Genomic DNA, 20,047 nt, shown 5'->3' with positions numbered 1-20,047 from the left:
ACACTGCAGTGGGAATTATGCATGCGTGGGTTTAAAGAGCTTGGGCACAAACAAATACACTCATACAGTACACACACTGTCATACAAACAGTTATTTACTCAAAACACAAATGTGTTTATGGGTTTGGAAAAGCAAAGGAGAGTGTGTCGGTTTGTGGTCACAGGTTAATCAATATCGTTTGGTGGTTGTTTCTGATGATGATGTAATTCATCTAATTTCCTCATGAAACCAGGAAAACAAAAGAATACAATGATAGTTTTTATTTTCAGGAAAGCCATTTTTTCTTTTGGATATACACTACCGTTCAAAAGAAGAAGGTCTTTGTTTCTGGCCATTTTGAGCCTGTAATCGAACCCACAAATGCTGATGCTCCTGATACTCAACAAGTCCAAATAAGATCAGTTTTATTGCTTCTTTAATCAGCACAACTGTTTTTCAGCTGTGCTAACATAATTGCAAAAGGGTTTTCTAATGATCAGTTAGCCTTTTAAAATGCTAAACTTGGATTAGCTAACACAACGTGCCATTGGAACACAGGAGTGATGGTTGCTGATAATGGGCCTCTGTACGCCTATGTAGATATTCCATTAAAGATCAGCTTTTTCCATCTACAATAGTCGTTTACAACATTAACAATGTCTACTCAGTATTTCTGATCAATTTGATGTCATTTTAAATGGACAAAGAAATTGCTTTTTTTTTCAAAAACAAGGACATTTCTAAGTGACCCCAAACTTTTGAAAGGTAGTATATATGTCAACAGTCCTTCCTCCAAAGGACCATTCTAAGGATTAAAGTTTGTGAAAATTATTTAAATAATGTTATTCATGGTATTTTTTTGCCCTGGTTTAGTGGTCAGATACAATGGGCCTTTAAAATGTTCCTTCCTAGGGCCCCGAAACGTAATTTTTCTGGCCATGCACTGCGGAAGTCATAGTAAAACTCCTTGTATGTTTTTTATTTTTCATTTTATCTCACTCGAGTTGTGTGTTATGCAGGGGGTCCCTGATGAATTTGCTATCACAAAAGGGGTCCCAGGCCCCAAACCGTTTCAGAACCCCCCCCCCCCTCTAGTGGTCAGATAAAGTAACTGTTGTTTGTCCCCCCCTAGTGGAGGCGAGAGCAGCAGGACTTTGATTTGCAGCAGGAGCAGAAAGCTCAGGTGGTGGAGCGACTGGGTGCCGAGGGCCAGAGCGACGAGGGGCATAGAGAGCTGAGGGAAAGGGAGAGGATCCAATCAGATGAGTGGCTCACGGTGATGGCCACGCCCATGAGGGGGACTGACATGGAGCCCCTCGACTACGACCTGAACCTCAGTCGTGAGGTACGTTCATGAATGGCTAATCAGTTTTCTCCTATCAACACTCTTATTGATGAACATTATGCCTGTACACATAAGTGGTTAAAAAGGGGAAGTTCAGTATTTTACCTCACCTTAAAAGTAGTCTATGGGCCTGGAGAAACTGTAATCCATCCTTCTTTAAACAGCCACTACAAACTGTATAATACTGAACATCCCCTTTACGACTATGCTGTTGTGGATGGTTTTGATTTAGAGGCTAGCCTGTAGCTCATACTACTTACCATTCACCACATACACAATTAAGATACAAAATGCAAAGTGAACTAATGCTTTCAACTACGATCACATAACCTTGTTTTTGTAGAACCTTATCGCTATGCTGAACCGCAAAGTTTGAATTTATCTGACCCCAACAGTATGACCATTTACAGTGCCTACTGAAAGTATTCACACCCCTTGACTTTTTCCACATTTTGTTGTGTTACAGTCTGAATTTAAAAAATGATCAAATGTAGATGTTGTCACTGGCCTACATTCAATACCCCATAATGTCAAAGTGGAATTATGTGGAAAAAGTGGAAATCTTTACAAATTGATTTAAAAATGAAAAGCTGAAATGTCTTGAGTTAATAAGTTGCATGGACTCACTCTGTGTGCAATAATAGTCTTTAACATGATTGTTGAATGACTAACTCACACATATGTAAGGTCCCTCAGTCGAGCAATGATTTTCAAGCACAGATTCAACCACAAAGACCAGGGAGGTTTTCCAATGCCTCACAAAGAAGGGCACCTATTGGTAGAAGAAGAAAAAAACAGACATTGAATATCCCTTTGAGCACGGTGAAGTTATTAATTACACTTTGGATGGTGTGTCAATACACCCAGTCACTGCAAAGATAAAGGCGTCCTTCCTAACTCAGTTGCTGGAGAGGAAGGAAACTGCTCAGGGATTTCACCATGAGGCCAATGGTGACTTTAAAACAGTTACATAGTTTAATGGCTGTTGTAGGAGAGAGTTGAGGATGGATCAATAACATTGTAGTTACTCCACAAAACTAACCTAACTGACAGAGTGAAAATAAGGAAGAAATATGTGACAAAGAAATGAGCTTTATGTCCTGAATACAAAGCATTATGTTTGAGGCAAATACAATACAACACATCACTGTGTACCACTCTTCATATTTCCAAGCATGATGGTGGCTGCATCATATTATGGGTATGCTTGTCATCGGCAAGGACTAAGGAGTTTTTTTAGGATAAAATTAAATGGAATAGGGCTAAGCACAGGCAATATCCTAAAGGAAATCCTGGTTCAGTCTGCTTTCCAACAGGTACAGAGAGACTTACCCAGAAAGACTCACAGCTGTAATCGCAGCTAAAGGTGATTCTAACATATATTGACTCATGGGTGTGAATACTTATGTAAATGAGATATTTCTGTATTTAATTTTCTTTCCATTTGCCAGCATTTAAAAAAATATGTTTTCACTTTGTCATTATGGGGTATTATGTGTACATGGGTGAGGGAAAAGTACATGTAATCCATTTTGAATTCAGGGTGTAATAACAAAATGTGGAATAGGTCAAGGGGTATGAATACTTTCTGAAGGCACTGTAAACAGATGATTTCTGAATATTGTTCTAAGCCTTAAATTGCAATTCCGCCACTTTTCAACCTCATGTTCATTATCTACAGCACCAAACCAGTGTCTACTTAACTGAAAGAAGTACGTTTCTATGATCTGAGGTTAAAAAGAGAAGAAGAAAAACCCTAAAAAATGTTTCTCTGTGACATCACAGGGCAGGGTATTATCTTGCTCCCCACTTCACCACGAATCTGTGTTTTTGAAAATCACGTTTCTTAAAATGTTGAAACTTTTGATGATGTCATCGGGTAGAATTCTTTTACTCAAATGTTTTCTTCTAAAAACGTAGAATTGCGCCGTTTTCACATATGTAGACACTGGTATTGTGCTGGAGATTATGAAAATGAGTTTGAAAAGTGTTGGAATTGCACTTTAATATGGATATGTTGGTTGACTGGATGTCTATGATTGGTGTGTGTAGCTGTCCAAGCCCCAGAAGGTGCCTATCTCAGAGCGCTATGTGGAGTCAGACCCCGGGGAGCCTCTGAGCCAGGAGCAGATGGAGGAGCGTCAACGCAGAGCAGAACGCATCATAAACATCCTGGCCAAATCCAAGTACTCTTGACTTAGTTTCATAAAAATCTATTTATTTTAGAACTTTTTATTACAAAAAGAAATTCAGTCGTTTAAAAAAAACCTAAGGCAAATTTAGAGTGATCTGGCAGATTCTTGATAAGAAATAGTAGTTGTTGTTTGTGAGAAATCTGGGTACTTCTTATTGGGAGAAGAAAACATATCACAAGCATCGTAATGTCCCTAATCCTGGGTCTCTGGGTCCACTGGATCCACTGTTGGGTTGTGGCTGATTCAATCCCAGTTGTGACTTCAAACTTAAGCTAACTACAACAACTTTAGATCATAACACAAAAAAGTGATCGCAAACATTTTGTACGTCCCAAATGGCACCCTATTCCCTACATAGTGCACTACTTTTGACCAGAGCCTATTCCCTACATAGTGCACTATTCTTGACCAGAGCCTATTCCCTACATAGTGCATTACTTTTGACCAGAGCCTATTCCCTACATAGTGCACTATTCTTGACCAGAGCCTATTCCCTACATAGTGCACTATTCTTGACCAGAGCCTATTCCCTACATAGTGCACTATTCTTGACCAGAGCCTATTCCCTACATAGTGCACTATTCTTGACCAGAGCCTATTCCCTACATAGTGCACTATTCTTGACCAGAGCCTATTCCCTACATAGTGCACTATTCTTGACCAGAGCCTATTCCCTACATAGTGCACTATTCTTGACCAGAGCCTATTCCCTACATAGTGCATTACTTTTGACCAGAGCCTATTCCCTACATAGTGCACTATTCTTGACCAGAGCCTATTCCCTACATAGTGCACTATTCTTGACCAGAGCCTATTCCCTACATAGTGCACTATTCTTGACCAGAGCCTATTCCCTACATAGTGCACTATTCTTGACCAGAGCCTATTCCCTACATAGTGCACTATTCTTGACCAGAGCCTATTCCCTACATAGTGCATTACTTTTGACCAGAGCCTATTCCCTACATAGTGCACTACTTTTGACCAGAGCCTATTCCCTACATAGTGCACTATTCTTGACCAGAGCCTATTCCCTACGTAGTGCATTACTTTTGACCAGAGCCTATTCCCTACGTAGTGCGTTACTTTTGACCAGGGACGAATTGGTAGGGAAAAAGGTGCCATTTGGGACACAGCACTGTACTTCCTTTGGGTTTCGGCCTCTTTTTCCTCACGTTTGTATTCCCTTCCCACCTGTGTGTCAGTGTTCAGAACACACATCTGTCGTCTGGTGTGGCTGTCCCACTGGACTTTACTGATCTGGACCTAGCCATGCAGCAGCAGAAGAGGATTATGAATGTGTCTCACGCCTTGGCCTCTGAAGCCTCCATCAAGAGCAAGCAGTTCACAGGTCAGCTCATACACACTACATATACACTCAGTGGCCAGGCAGACAGGCATCAAGGCATTCAGTTACTGTTCGATGGAACGTTAGAATGGGCAAAACGAGTGACCTAAGCGACTTTTGAGGCAAATAACGTCACAGTACAACATTGGTGTGCAGAATGGCATCTTGGAACGCACAACTCATCGATCCTTGTCACGGATGGGCTATTGCAGCAGGCGACCATACCGGCCGGGTTCCACTGCTTTCAGCTAAAAGCAAGCAGAAACGGCTCTAGTGGGCGCGCCATCACCAACACTGGACAAATGAGGAGTGGTAAAACATTGCATGGTCCGACAAATCCCGGTTTCTGTTGCATCATGCTGATGGCAGAGTCAGGATTTGGCATAAGCAGCATGAGTCCATGGCCCCATCCTGCCTGGTGTCAACTGTACAGGCTGGTGGCAGTGGTGTAATGGTGTGGGGAATGATTTCCTGGCACACGTTATGTCCCTTGATACCAATTGAGCAACGTTTACATACTCTAGAAGCAAAGGGTTGTCCGACCCAGTACTAGTTGGGTGTACAGTGGGGCAAAAAGTATTTAGTCAGCCACCAATTGTGCAGGTTCTCCCACTTAAAAAGATGAGAGAGGTCTGTAATTTTCATCATAGGTACACTTCAACTATGACAGACAAAATGAGAAAAAAATCCAGAAAATCACATTGTAGGATTTTTTATGAATTTATTTGCAAATGATGGTGGAAAATAAGTATTTGGTCAATAACAAAAGTTTCTCAATACTTTGTTATATACCCTTTGTTGGCAATGACAGAGGTCAAACGTTTTCTGTAAGTCTTCACAAGGTTTTCACACACTGTTGCAAGTATGTTGGCCCATTCCTCCATGCAGATCTCCTCTAGAGCAGTGATGCTTTGGGGCTGTTGCTGGGCAACACGGACTTTCAACTCCCTCCAAAGATTTTCTATGGGGTTAAGATCTGGAGACTGGCTAGGACACTCCAGGACCTTGATATGCTTCTTACGAAGCCACTCCTTCGTTGCCCGGGCGGTGTGTTTGGTATCATTGTCATGCTGAAAGACCCAGCCACGTTTCATCTTCAATGCTCTTGCTGATGGAAGGAGGTTTTCACTCAAAATCTCACGATACATGGCCCCATTCATTCTTTCCTTTACATGGATCAGTCGTCCTGGTCCGTTTGCAGAAAAACAGCCCCAAATCATGATGTTTCCATCCCCATGCTTCACAGTAGGTATGGTGTTCTTTGGATGCAACTCAGCATTCTTTGTCCTCCAAACACAACGAGTTGAGTTTTTACCAAAAAGACCATATGACATTCTCCCAATCTTCTTCTGGATCATCCAAATGCTCTCTAGCAAACTTCAGACGGGCCTGGACATGTACTGGCTTAAGCAGGGGGACACGTCTGGCACTGCAGGATTTGAGTCCCTGGCGGAGTAGTGTGTTACTGATGGTAGGCTTTGTTACTTTGGTCCCAGCTCTCTGCAGGTCATTCACTAGGTCCCCCCGTGTGGTTCTGGGATTTTTGCTCACCGTTCTTGTGATCATTTTGACCCCATGGGGTGAGATCTTGCGGAGCCCCAGATCGAAGGAGATTATCAGTGGTCTTGTACGTCTTCCATTTCCTAATAATTGCTCCCACAGTTGATTTCTTCAAACCAAGCTGCTTACCTATTGCAGATTCAGTCTTCCCAGCCTGGTGCAGGTCTACAATTTTGTTTCTGGTGTCCTTTGACAGCTCTTTGGTCTTGGCCATAGTGGTGTTTGGAGTGTGACTGTTTGAGGTTGTGGACAGGTTTCTTTTATACTGATAACAAGTTCAAACAGGTGCCATTAATACAGGTAACGAGTGGAGGACAGAGGAGCCTCTTAAAGAAGAAGTTACAGGTCTGTGAGAGCCAGAAATCTTGCTTGTTTGTAGGTGACCAAATACTTATTTTCCACCATAATTTGCAAATAAATTCATAAAAAATCCAACAATGTGATTTTCTGGTTTTTTTTTTCTCATTTTGTCTGGTATAGTTGAAGTGTACCTCTGATGAAAATTACAGGCCTCTCTCATCTTTTTAAGTGGGAGAACTTGCACAATTGGTGGCTGACTAAATATTTTTTGCCCCACTGTACCTAATACACTCAGTGTATATACTACACAGTGTACACACACAGTCTATACACACAGGCTACTCTATGCATGCTGTACACACACAAACACACAAACAAACTTTTCCCCACTGAACTGCCTACAGTATCTTTGATCCCGCCTTCATAAAACACTCCTTTAATATAGCTATAGATGGAGTATCTAGTAGGACATTGTGCTCCCTTCAGAGAAGCCAACCCAGTTAGTATCCTGATTCTCAACTCTTCTCCCAAAGTGAGAAGTATGGATTTATCAATGGTGGAAACTTCCTCCAGCCAACGCTTGAATCAAATCTATGATGGGGAGTATGCCAGTGCACACTCCTGGAAGAAGAGAATCAGAACAGAGAAAGGGAGACAAATGCAGCACACTCCGGGGTGAAGCTACAGATCTTGGATCAGTTTTCCCTCTCCCTCATCATAACCTTAACCATTAGTGTAGAGAATTGGCCCAAAACTGATCCAAGATCAGCGTGTAGGGGCATCTTCACTGTACAACACAGTAATGTGACCCTCTCTCATTGCCCCTGGTTGTGCAGACAGCGAGATTCTGAATAACAGATCTAGTGATGGTACACTGCATATTCTCTTGAGTGTCGTGGCCTTAAGGTGCCTCTGTGATGTTTGTGTTGGTATCCCACTGGGGCACAAGGTTGAATCAGCCTTGTTTTCACGTCATTTCAACCCCCCAAAAATCGATGTGATGACATTGAAACAACTTAAGAAGATTTATTTATTTATCAACCAACTTTTAACAACTTCTAAACTAGACGTTGAACTGACGTCTGTGCCCAGTGGGATAGTTGTTGTCTTTAGGTGTCATTTCGGCTCTCACAACTTGGAGTGCTTTGGTGGCTTCTTTTCTGAAGCATGGTTGTTTTTGGTGTCTAAATGTTGTTGGGTCAGGTGATGTTGTTGGGTCAGGTGATGTTGTTGGGTTAGGTGATGTTGTTGGGTTAGGTGATGGTGATGTTGTTGGGTCAGGTGATGTTGTTGGGTCAGGTGATGTTGTTGGGTCAGGTGATGTTGTTGGGTTAGGTGATGTTGTTGGGTTAGGTGATGGTGATGTTGTTGGGTCAGGTGATGTTGTTGGGTCAGGTGATGTTGTTGGGTCAGGTGATGGTGAGGCTGTTGGGTCATGTGACGTTGTTAGGTTAGGTGATGTTGTTGGGTCAGGTGATGTTGTTGGGTCAGGTGATGTTGTTGGGTCAGGTGATGTTGTTGGGTGATGGTGATGTTGTTGGGTTAGGTGATGGTGAGGCTGTTGGGTCATGTGACGTTAGGTTAGGTGATGGTGATGTTGTTGGGTTAGGTGATGGTGATGTTGTTGGGTTAGGTGATGGTGGTGATGTTGGGTTAGGTGATGGTGGTGATGTTGGGTTAGGTGATGGTGATGTTGTTGGGTTAGGTGATGGTAATATTGTTGGGTCATGTGATGTTGGTTTAGGTGATGGTGATGTTGTTGGGTCATGTGATGTTGTTGGGTTAGGTGATGGTGATGTTGTTGGGTTAGGTGATGGTAATATTGTTGGGTCATGTGATGTTGTTGGGTTAGGTGATGGTGATGTTGTTGGGTCATGTGATGTTGTTGGGTTAGGTGATGTTGTTGGGTTAGGTGATGGTGATTTTGTTGGGTTAGGTGATGGTGATGTTGTTGGGTTCGGTGATGGTGATGTTGTTGGGTTAGGTGATGGTGATGTTGTTGGGTTAGGTGATGGTGGTGATGTTGGGTTAGGTGATGGTGGTGATGTTGGGTTAGGTATGGTGATGTTGTTGGGTTAGGTGATGGTAATATTGTTGGGTCATGTGATGTTGTTGGGTTAGGTGATGGTGGTGATGTTGGGTTAGGTGATGGTGATGTTAGGTATGGTGATGTTGTTGGGTTAGGTGATGGTAATATTGTTGGGTCATGTGATGTTGGTTTAGGTGATGGTGATGTTGTTGGGTCATGTGATGTTGTTGGGTTAGGTGATGGTGATGTTGTTGGGTTAGGTGATGGTAATATTGTTGGGTCATGTGATGTTGTTGGGTTAGGTGATGGTGATGTTGTTGGGTCATGTGATGTTGTTGGGTTAGGTGATGTTGTTGGGTTAGGTGATGGTGATTTTGTTGGGTTAGGTGATGGTGATGTTGTTGGGTTCGGTGATGGTGATGTTGTTGGGTTAGGTGATGGTGATGTTGTTGGGTTCGGTGATGGTGATGTTGTTGGGTTAGGTGATGGTGATGTTGTTGGGTTAGGTGATGGTGATGTTGTTGGGTTAGGTGATGGTGATGTTGTTGGGTTAGGTGATGGTGATGTTGTTGGGTTAGGTGATGGTGGTGATGTTGGGTTAGGTGATGGTAATGTTGTTGGGTTAGGTGATGGTGATGTTGTTGGGTTAGGTGATGGTGGTGATGTTGGGTTAGGTGATGGTAATGTTGTTGGGTTAGGTGATGGTGATGTTGTTGGGTTAGGTGATGGTAATATTGTTGGGTCATGATTAGAATGTAAAAAGGTTGTGTCTTATTGTTTCCACACAAACAAGCACTGCTTACTTAGTCTCTTTGGAAAGACTGGTGGAACTTTCGATTGAAGACATTACCGTCTGTATTTTCAATGTCATGAGCCTGTTTTTCCCCCCTTTCAGCCAAAGCTCAGCTGAGCACTGACTGACCATTGACACAGACGCCAAGACACCGACAGGACATCCGTGAATGAAAATAATCGATGGGCAAAGGATCTAATACTAATCATTTTCAGCAATTAAAGCCAGAGTGATGTTTTATAATACTTTTAATTGGAGTTACTCGAAACTCAACGAGAGCATTGAAACTGTGCGTGTACCTAATGTTAAGTTTGAATTGGAGTTGTGTTTTGCACTTTAATGTTGTGTGTAATTGTCAACACTAATAGTTTTTGAAGTGTGGTCTATATTTCTAAACAAAAAGTTCTAAACAATGTTTTATAGGTCGTTGAGATGGAAATGTAATTATGACATGAATCATATATTTATTTTATTTTGACTAATGAAAGACAATCTTGGACCAAATTGCAACTTTGTAGCTCAGCACTGCCATGTAAACGCTTTTGCCAATCAACTGTATTGTATTATGTGTAATTTAAAAGGGAAATAAAACCATAATGATGTTTTCTGGAAATAAAGGTTTTAACAAAACATGTTGCCTCCTGTCCAGTTCTCTCTCAATATTTAATCATGAACACACGTATACGGTCAATGTGTCATAAATCAACTCACTTCAAACAGTAAATGCAAGACGATTCAAACACGAGCATGTTTATTTTGGGCTCAATTCCAGCCATAGTGCTTAAGATCGGCTTTATAGCGCAATTGACAATTAAAGGGATCACTCTTAACATTTCCCCCAAAAAATGTAATGACAAGACATGGAAAATTACAACATTGTCTCACTAATGCATTTCCACAAAATACACATGCGCAGCAGATTTGGCAACAACAAAAAAGCACATTATCCATACAGGTTGTTGCATGGAATCCTTTTAGCCTGGCATATTTACTTCACACAAAGTGGCCATCAATTAAAAACACACATAACTGACATTGCTCGACTGCACACCAGATCCGAATGCAGTTGAGTTTGCAGTTTTGAGTTCTCATTAGAACTGAAAATTAGATCCCGGTCCGACCCAAGTCCGTAAAGCTTGAAGCCCGAGCCCAGGCCTGACATCACAGAAATTAAATTAGCCCCAACCTGGAAAAAAAAGCCAGATTTCTAGAAAAATAAGTATAATGATTTAAATTGGTTTTGAGAACAAGGCGGGTGGCAGCACAGTGAGGAGATGAGGAAATAGCCATTGGAAATAGAAAAGGCGCAGAGAGAAAAACTCACCTTAGTTATGATCAACTGAATGATTAAAATATAGGCTAATGCAATTGAAGGCATGTATCAAATTCTTGCTTATACTGTATATCCCTAAATCATATGCAACCGTTATACAAATGTAAAGCAATAGTCCTGTGTGGTCACCTACATTATCATTTCAGCACCTTTTTGATTGGGACAGAGCCATTGCGCTGCTTTGAGACAAGCGTGGGGGACTCGTCTAGATATATCAAACAGTCAGATTTTTGTTTTCACAGAATCAGTTTGGATATTTGGTAACTAGGCTGAGGGAAATGTTAGGTAAATTGATCTTTATTCTAGTTTGCTTATATATTAGCTGATCAGAAAATGTGTCTAGCATGTATATAAGTGGATTTTGATCTTCACTCGCGTGAGTATTCTGTCCTACTCCTTGTCACTGAATCTCCATCTGTATATTTGGTTAATTGATCTCTGGCCGGACAGGTGGAAGTGGTAGCTCATTTATTAGTTTGCTCATCTATCACTGATCAGAAACATGTAGCATGCAATGTAGCCTAAACCAAGTGTATTAGTTATCTATTGACTCACGCAGTAGCCTTATATAGAGCCTAGGAAATTTTCCTATCACAATCCCACATCCTGACTCCCCATTTAATTGTAATGGTCGCATTAGCATGGACATAAGTTAGCAGGGGCTAACAGACGAATCACAAATCTACAGCCATCAACATACTGTTGTCCTGCCCATCTAATGTGCTTCCTTGTCTATCATCAGAATAAACTATAACTGGGATTGCTGGCTGGACAGTCCTGTCTTTAAAAGCTCTTCTACATTATGCATATCACTATAACGCTTCTGCGCTGTCTCGTATTGCTGCCCATCTGAGACCTTCAGTAGATAATGTGTGATCAAATTGTATGAGTAGATATGGATTTTTTATTTTAACAATATCCTCATCTGTTATTCATGCACTGATCTGCATAGGCTAATTATCAACTCGATATTATGTCATTCGTTGGAGGTTTTCTAGCAAGCTTAGTATATCTTTGGTCATTTGACTGCCGTTGCAGTTATGATGCTACAGCCTACTCGGGGTTCACACTGTGTTGAGATATCCTACTGCTGTAATGCACTGAACGGCCTGTTTCGCAATTCACAAAAATGTAATTGCTGATCAACGTTACTCTATCATTACTAAATATCAGTTTCACATAGTGGCCCAGACAAGCCGGCAATGTAGCGCAGGGTATAGTGATTATATTTTTTAAATGCTTTGAAATAGCCACCTTGGTAGATTTGAGAAAATATTCATCCCTACTGTGTGGTACTTCAGTTTATTGATGTTTAAGTACATTTTATAACTCATGAGCTTCGTCTCAGAACCATTTATAACACGCCGTAGGCCCTCTTTCAGTCAGGAATTCCTAACAAAAATTGACTAGGAAACAACACAGGAAATCTGTCTGAATGATTGTTACCTCCTTCAGTAGTGCACTACTGGTTTGCTGCTCAGCATTGAAACATAAAAGACATCTGAAACCACGAAGTTACCATGTATCAGCTTGGGAGTACTGCAGAGACACAAAAGAACGACTTATGTACAAATCTGTGGTTTGACTTTAGAAAAAAAGTGACTGTTTTTCTCCCAGTCTTAGGATGACTTCACAAAGGCCATTTTGAAGGTGTGTTTCTTGTCTTTCGTGCTGTCCTCTGGGTTTGGTGAGGGGGGTTTGTCTGGTGAGCCCTGGGGTTCTGAGGGGCTGTCTGGGGCATTGGGACTGGCTGGTTGCTCTGCCTTGCTTTGGCCCTCTACGGGTGGTGGAGGTGGGGCTGGGTCCGGCTGTGGAGCGAACAGAAGTGTCACAAAATGAAGATCTGGAGACTGGGGCAACATGTGGGTATGTACGTGACATTTTGGCTGTATAAATTATGCCTCTAATTTGAGCCAATCGCACGTTGTGGCGCTTAAATGTGCTGTGCTGTCATTAATCTTACATAGCCATGCAAACATACAGGTCTAATGAGAAGCACCATCAGTAACTCAAATCTTAAAATGTATCAATCAATCAGTATTACATCAGTCTAATCATGTCATGTAACAGGCCAGGGTTGTGTTCATTGCAACAGAAAACATGTTTTTATTAGACAAATTCAGATAGGAACTAAACAAGAAAAATCTCCAAAGCCTGGAAGGTACTAACGAACACAACCCAGCTAAATAGAATGAAAGCGTACCCAAACTTGCTTCAGCCATTCAATGGATAATAGAACAGCAGATTGATTGGCTGATGTCATAGAAGCCCTATTCATCAGAATGGAACAATTTGTCAGACATCTTTGCTAGGATTGATGTTCAACTTAGCCCACCCAATCTACCTACCTCATCCCCACATTGTTTGTATTTACTTTTCTGCTCTTTTGCACACCAGTATCTCTACTTGCACATCATCATCGGCTAAATTGTAATTACTTCGCTACTATGGCCTATTTATTGCCTTACCTCCTCAAGCCATTTGCACACACTGTATATAGACTTTTTTCTATTGTGTTGTTTATTCCATGTGTAACTCTGTGTTGTTTGTCACACAGCTTTGCTTTATCTTGGCCAGGTCACAGTTGTAAATGAGAACTTGCTCTCAACTAGCTTACCTGGTTAAATAAAGGTGAAATAAATTTAAAAAATTCTGTCCGTCCGTGATCTCTCACCTCGCTAAAGCCCAGTCCGACGTGTCTCCTATTCCTGCCTGACAGCTTCCCGTCCAGCCCCTGCTGGTACTGCAACTCCAGCTCAGAGTTCATCCTCCGGTCCTCCGCCCCTGCAGAGGACAAACTAGTGAAACACCAATCATACCAAATACAGTGCTATCTGGTCCCAGATAGTACTGCATTGATATGGGAAAAGGTTAGATTAGATGAGATAGATCTATGAGTAAAGCATTTGAAAGGGGTGTAGAATAGGGTTGCCAAGATACCAGTACCTTGACAAGCCTTTTTCTATAATTCAAGAGGGTTACTCACCGCTGCGGACATGGGATGTTGATTTGTGATCTCCAATGACTAGACGTCCAGTGTGTTCTTTCTGCAGGACCAAATACAGTAGACATAATTCTGTAATACAAGTTCTGTTCCTCCTTTGACGATGCTATATGGATTATAAATTGTAGCCTAAGATAAAATGTTGGCTCAATCTAATACTGGAATAGAGGTAACCGTCAAGTTGAATTAACAGTTACTGCGTTACAGTAATAATAGTCCAATACCAGACTGGCACACTTGATTCAACTAATCAGGGGCTTGGTGATTTGTTGACTTAGCTACATTTGAAATCAGGTGTTCCAGTAAGGGCCACAAATATGTGAAACGTCTAGTGGTCCCTGATGAGAGGGTTGGGAAAAATAGTCTACATAGAATATGACCAAACAAACCTTCCCTGCGCCCATCAACCTCAAAAACTTCTGCTTCCTCTCGTTGTCCCCCAGATCTGCAGCTGCCCATGGAGTAGGTCCATCCTGCAAGAACAACACAGAATTGCCTACAGTACACAAGGAATGGGATCCCACCAGAACGTAGCCTAGGCCTTTTATTGCACCTTCGGCTCGAAGATCACACACTCCCCCCCCCCCCCCCAATTGGATTAGCTAAAGTCACATCTTAATATAACGCTAACTAGCCACGTCATGCCTAGTAGTAACAGCCTCGAGTTCATTTATATCAAAATAAATGTTTATTAAATTGACTTGCTGACTATCTTTCTGGCAAGCTTCATCATGATGTCAAACTGGCCACCTTAAGGTGAATAAGTTAGCTAAAAAATAACACTTGTGATTTGTTGACCAGCGTTAAATAGTTAACTGCTTTACTCTATGGCTTTGTTGATCTAGGACGCATTATGTTACAGGCTGCATACTTCTTTGCTAAAGCAAACCAGATACGGGCCTTGCTAACCGGTTAGCTGAACTGCAAGGCCTGTCCCGTTCAATGCATGCAACTATAGGTAACATACTTCATTCGGAGAACCAGGTCTTTTCGTCCCGTGTCGATTCCCTTCAGAACTCATTTTCTTCGTAAAAACGTTTGTTTTAGCTAGCTAAATCAAAAATATTGACATAGCAGTAGCTGGCTAGCTATGCCACCATCAACAAACAGTTGCAGTTGTGAACCCAAACGGATACTAGCGATTCCAACTTCCGGTTGCGTTGTTTTCTTTAAAATGTTATGGCAGACTACACCTATTGGTATATTGCCGCCACCTACTGTACGGGGTCTTGAAACAAAACAAAAATAATATATTCAAATGCAGGAAGGGGGATAATTAAAAAAATGAATCGAACAACCATCCCACTCCTTCAGTTACATTCAAATTGCATTCCTACAGGTGCCTGTGAGGATGGAACATTAAGCGACAGTAACACTCACAATGCCTATTTTCTTAGATTTCCTCTCTGTTTGTGCTGTGCAGTTGATAACCAAACCAATAAACGCTACAACGTCAACGTTCTTAACATACATGTCAGGATCCCTCTGTTGACAAGGAACATCATCTTGTGTCCTACTCCTACTACCATTATTTCTTCAACTTCACGCTTTTCTTTCACTGCTCAACAACTTCGGATAGGTGACATTCTGGACAGCCCTTATTCTTACCACCTCCATCACCCTAACAGGACACTTCAGAAATTCAGGTGTATGTTCACCACCACAATAGCAGCATTTAGGCTCAGCTGGCACATAATACTCCTCCCCTCTACATATACTTGACACAGCCACGGCCTGTTCACCCCACTACCATCCAGAAGGCGAGGTCAGTACAGTTGCATCAAAGCTGGGACCGAGAGAGTTGAAACCGCAGGTCCGGGACAAGGTTGCATGTCTGTTGAAACTGGTAAAAAAAAACAATTCCACTTCAATTCCCTCCAAGGATGGGTGTATCTTTGAATTTGCTGTCGAATGGTCAGCTCCTTCTCCATTTTCGGAACACTAGTCCGCTCCCCCAAAGTGACCGCCACTCTCTCTTTGGGCACTCAGGAGAGTCCGCTGGGATGGTCCTAGAGACAGATATAAGTTACACAGGTAATTCCTCTCTCTGTCTACATCTGACATAATATTGGCACAGCAGTCAACGATGCCGTGTAGGAGCTCAGACCGGAAACACCATGTCTTCTCCTCCTTGATGGGTTTCACCACTAACGCCCTGGCAGCCTTGGAGAACTCTTGCTTTAAAGGGAGCACTCCCTCTGTTGTAACCTGCTGTCTGTCCACTGAATAATTGCGGTCCAAGGCAGGCACTTGGAATTTAGCGACCATTCCCTGCTGGCCGAACATGTTCCTCTTGGGCATGTATTTTAATGCACAGGGCATGTACACTTGAGTTCACCAGTCACACTTCATCACCTAGAAAATAAAAGATCTAATTCATTTAACTAGAGATTAATAAATAGGCTACTAGAATTATTATATTACTGATTTTATTAAATCAATTGGTTGTAGTTATTCACATAGGAAGGCAAAAAAGAAGGGGTTAAAATGTGCTCATTAATTTGATCAAAATGTTGCAGGATATGTACAGAAACGGTTGATACGTTTTTTTAAAAACCTTCGAGATCCTTCAACAACCTCCAGGACACCTACAGCACCCATTGTCACAGGAAGGCCAAAAATATCAAGGACATCAACCACCTGAACCACAGCCTGTTAACCCTGCTATCAACCAGAAGACGAGGTCAGTACAGGTGCATCAAAGCTGGGACTGAGAGACTGAAAAACAGCTTCTATCTCAAGGCCATCAGACTGTTAAATAGCCATCACTAGCCAGCCTCCACCCAGTACCCTGCCCTTAGTCACTGTCACTAGCTGGCTACCACCCGGTTACTCTATCCTGCACCTTAGTGCATCAGCCTCTATGTACATAGACAACATTGTATGTAGCTTGATTTATGTGGCCTTCACAAAGACAAATCTGCCCGATTCCAGCCTTGCTGAAGCACTCTCATATCATCACTGATCCGCCACCAAATTTCAGCGAGACACTGTGGCTTGTAAAATTTGGTGGAGGATCGGTGATGATCTGGGGGTGCTTCAGCAAGGCTGGAATCGGGTAGATTTGTCTTTGAAGGACACATGAATCAAGCCATATACAAGGTTGTCCTGGAAGAAAACTTGCTTCCTTCTGCTCTGACAATGTTCTCCAACTCTGAGGATTGGTTTCTCCAGCCGGACAATGCTCCATGCCACACAGCCAGGTCAATCAAGGTGTGGATGGAGGACCAATAGATCAAGACCCTGTCATGGCCAGCCCAATCTCCAGACCAGAACCCCATTGAAACCTCTGGAATGTGATCAAGAGGAAGATGGATGGTCACAAGCCATCAAACCAAGCCGAGCTGCTTGAATTCTTGCGCCAGGAGTGGTATAAAGCCATCCAACATCAATGTGAAAGACTGATGGAGAGCATGCCAAGGCACATAAAAGCTGTGATTGAAAATCAGGGTTATTCCACCAAATACTGATTTCTGATCTCATCCTAAGTTAAAACATTAGTATTGTGTTGTTTAAAAATTCATATGAACTTTCTTTGCATTATTCGAGGTCTGACAACACTGCATCCTTTTACTTATTTAGGCCAGTTGTCATTTTCTGCAAATAAATGCTCTAAATGACAATATTTCTATTTGGAATTTGGGAGAAATGTTGTCAGTAGTATATAGAATAAAACAGAAATGTTCATTTTACCCAAACACATCTATACAGTGCCTTGCGAAAGTATTCGGCCCCCTTGAACTTTGCGACCTTTTGCCACATTTCAGGCTTCAAACATAAAGATATAAAACTGTATTTTTTTGTGAAGAATCAACAACAAGTGGGACACAATCATGAAGTGGAACGACATTTATTGGATATTTCAAACTTTTTTAACAAATCAAAAACTGAAAAATTGGGCGTGCAAAATTATTCAGCCCCTTTACTTTCAGTGCAGCAAACTCTCTCCAGAAGTTCAGTGAGGATCTCTGAATGATCCAATGTTGACCTAAATGACTAATGATGATAAATACAATCCACCTGTGTGTAATCAAGTCTCCGTATAAATGCACCTGCACTGTGATTGTCTCAGAGGTCCGTTAAAAGCGCAGAGAGCATCATGAAGAACAAGGAACACACCATGCAGGTCCGAGATACTGTTGTGAAGAAGTTTAACGCCGGATTTGGATACAAAAAGATTTCCCAAGCTTTAAACATCCCAAGGAGCACTGTGCAAGCGATAATATTGAAATGGAAGGAGTATCAGACCACTGCAAATCTACCAAGACCTGGCCGTCCCCCTAAACTTTCAGCTCATATAAGGAGAAGACTGATCAGAGATGCAGCCAAGAGGCCCATGATCACTCTGGATGAACTGCAGAGATCTACAGCTGAGGTGGGAGACTCTGTCCATAGGACAACAATCAGTCGTATATTGCACAAATCTGGCCTTTATGGAAGAGTGGCAAGAAGAAAGCCATTTCTTAAAGATATCCATAAAAAGTGTTGTTTAAAGTTTGCCACAAGCCACCTGGGAGACACACCAAACATGTGGAAGAAGGTGCTCTGGTCAGATGAAACCAAAATTGAACTTTTTGGCAACAATGCAAAACGTTATGTTTGGCGTAAAAGCAACACAGCTGAACACACCATCCCCACTGTCAAACATGGTTGTGGCAGCATCATGGTTTGGGCCTGCTTTTCTTCAGCAGGGACAGGGAAGATGGTTAAAATTGATGGGAAGATGGATGGAGCCAAATACAGGACCATTCTGGAAGAAAACCTGATGGAGTCTGCAAAAGACCTGAGACTGGGACGGAGATTTGTCTTCCAACAAGACAATGATCCAAAACATAAAGCAAAATCTACAATGGAATGGTTCAAAAATAAACATATCCAGGTGTTAGAATGGCCAAGTCAAAGTCCAGACCTGAATCCAATCGAGAATCTGTGGAAAGAACTGAAAACTGCTGTTCACAAATGCTCTCCATCCAACCTCACTGAGCTCGAGCTGTTTTGCAAGGAGGAATGGGAAAAAAATTCAGTCTCTAGATGTGCAAAACTGATAGACATACCCCAAGCGACTTACAGCTGTAATCGCAGCAAAAGGTGGCGCTACAAAGTATTAACTTAAGGGGGCTGAATAATTTTGCACGCCCAATTTTTCAGTTTTTGATTTGTTAAAAAAGTTTGAAATATCCAATAAATGTCGTTCCACTTCATGATTGTGTCCCACTTGTGGTTGATTCTTCACAAAAAAATACAGTTTTATATCTTTGTTTGAAGCCTGAAATGTGGCAAAAGGTCGCAAAGTTCAAGGGGGCCGAATACTTTCGCAAGGCACTGTAAATAGTAAAACCAGAGAAACTGATCATTTTGCAGTGGTCTCTTCATTTTTTCCAGAGCTGTGATATATAAATATAGTATTCTACTGTATTCTAGTCAATGCCACGCCTACATTGCTTGTCCTAATATTTATATATTTTTATATATATATTATTTTACTTTTAGATGTGTGTATTGTTGTGAATTGTTAGATATTACAGCACTGTTGGAGCTAGGAACACAAGCATTTCTCCACACCCGCAATAACATCTGTTAAATATGTGTATGTGACCAATAACATCTGTTAAATATGTGTATATGACCAATAACATCTGTTAAATATGTGTATGTGACCAATAACATCTGTTAAATATGTGTATGTGACCAATAACATCTGTTAAATATGTGTATGTGACCAATAACATCTGTTAAATATGTGTATGTGACCAATAACATCTGTTAAATATGTGTATGTGACCAATAACATCTGTTAAATATGTGTATGTGACCAATAACATCTGTTAAATATGTGTATGTGACCAATAACATCTGTTAAATATGTGTATGTGACCAATAACATCTGTTAAATATGTGTATGTGACCAATAACATCTGTTAAATATGTGTATATGACCAATAACATCTGTTAAATATGTGTATATGACCAATAACATCTGTTAAATATGTGTATGTGACCAATAACATCTGTTAAATATGTGTATGTGACCAATAACATCTGTTAAATATGTGTATGTGACCAATAACATCTGTTAAATATGTGTATATGACCAATAACATCTGTTAAATATGTGTATATGACCAATAACATCTGTTAAATATGTGTATGTGACCAATAA

At 41.4% G+C, this 20,047-nt stretch overlaps 3 protein-coding genes across 10 annotated transcripts in view; 2 read left to right on the top strand and 1 right to left on the bottom strand.

The window, feature by feature from the left end:
• Positions 1 to 10,953, top strand: part of LOC110521287 (pleckstrin homology domain-containing family A member 7) — a 169,754-nt gene extending 158,801 nt beyond the window's left edge. For all 8 annotated transcript variants that reach the window (XM_036969414.1, XM_021598743.2, XM_021598747.2 and 5 more), the window contains 4 exons: positions 1,113 to 1,325; positions 3,378 to 3,511; positions 4,726 to 4,871; positions 9,653 to 10,953. In XM_036969414.1, the coding sequence (XP_036825309.1) occupies positions 1,113 to 1,325; positions 3,378 to 3,511; positions 4,726 to 4,871; positions 9,653 to 9,678 (519 nt within the window). In that variant the 3' untranslated portion in view covers positions 9,679 to 10,953. The remainder of the gene's footprint in view (positions 1 to 1,112; positions 1,326 to 3,377; positions 3,512 to 4,725; positions 4,872 to 9,652) is intronic.
• LOC118945822 (glycine-rich cell wall structural protein 1-like) lies at positions 7,003 to 10,953 on the top strand. Its single transcript, XM_036969448.1, has 5 exons — positions 7,003 to 8,141; positions 8,184 to 8,622; positions 8,665 to 8,712; positions 8,994 to 9,101; positions 9,144 to 10,953. The coding sequence occupies exons 1-5, from the start codon at positions 8,085 to 8,087 to the stop codon at positions 9,503 to 9,505; spliced, it is 1,014 nt and encodes a 337-aa protein (XP_036825343.1). The 5' UTR covers positions 7,003 to 8,084; the 3' UTR covers positions 9,506 to 10,953.
• Positions 10,954 to 12,169: 1,216 nt separating this feature from the next.
• LOC110521288 (small acidic protein) lies at positions 12,170 to 15,056 on the bottom strand. Its single transcript, XM_021598749.2, has 5 exons — positions 14,855 to 15,056; positions 14,277 to 14,360; positions 13,870 to 13,930; positions 13,558 to 13,667; positions 12,170 to 12,691 (listed from the first exon to the last, which is right to left on the bottom strand). Exons 1-5 carry the CDS (start codon positions 14,906 to 14,908, stop codon positions 12,503 to 12,505), a joined length of 498 nt encoding a protein of 165 aa, XP_021454424.1. The 5' UTR covers positions 14,909 to 15,056; the 3' UTR covers positions 12,170 to 12,502.
• Positions 15,057 to 20,047: the final 4,991 nt, after the last annotated feature.

Source organism: Oncorhynchus mykiss, chromosome 30 (assembly GCF_013265735.2).
Source record: "Oncorhynchus mykiss isolate Arlee chromosome 30, USDA_OmykA_1.1, whole genome shotgun sequence".
Taxonomy (NCBI): Eukaryota; Metazoa; Chordata; class Actinopteri; order Salmoniformes; family Salmonidae; genus Oncorhynchus; species Oncorhynchus mykiss.
The sequence above is the reverse complement of the archived record's forward strand: the minus strand, read 5'-3'. Positions and strand labels throughout refer to the sequence as shown.

What these genes read in the sequence shown, in the direction of transcription:
- LOC118945822 (XM_036969448.1), top strand. Translation starts at nt 8,085, where the DNA reads ATGGTGATGTTGTTGGGTCAGGTGATGTTGTTGGGTCAGGTGATGTTG. An exon ending in TGGTGATGTTGTTGGGTTAG is followed by an intron (nt 8,713 to 8,993) that starts GTGATGGTGATG and finishes TTGTTGGGTTAG; the next exon opens with GTGATGGTGATGTTGTTGGG. An exon ending in ATGTGATGTTGTTGGGTTAG is followed by an intron (nt 9,102 to 9,143) that starts GTGATGTTGTTG and finishes TTGTTGGGTTAG; the next exon opens with GTGATGGTGATGTTGTTGGG.
- LOC110521288 (XM_021598749.2), bottom strand. Translation starts at nt 14,908, where the DNA reads ATGAGTTCTGAAGGGAATCGACACGGGACGAAAAGACCTGGTTCTCCG. An exon ending in GACCTGGTTCTCCGAATGAA is followed by an intron (nt 14,361 to 14,854) that starts GTATGTTACCTA and finishes TTGTTCTTGCAG; the next exon opens with GATGGACCTACTCCATGGGC. An exon ending in GGTTGATGGGCGCAGGGAAG is followed by an intron (nt 13,931 to 14,276) that starts GTTTGTTTGGTC and finishes TTGGTCCTGCAG; the next exon opens with AAAGAACACACTGGACGTCT.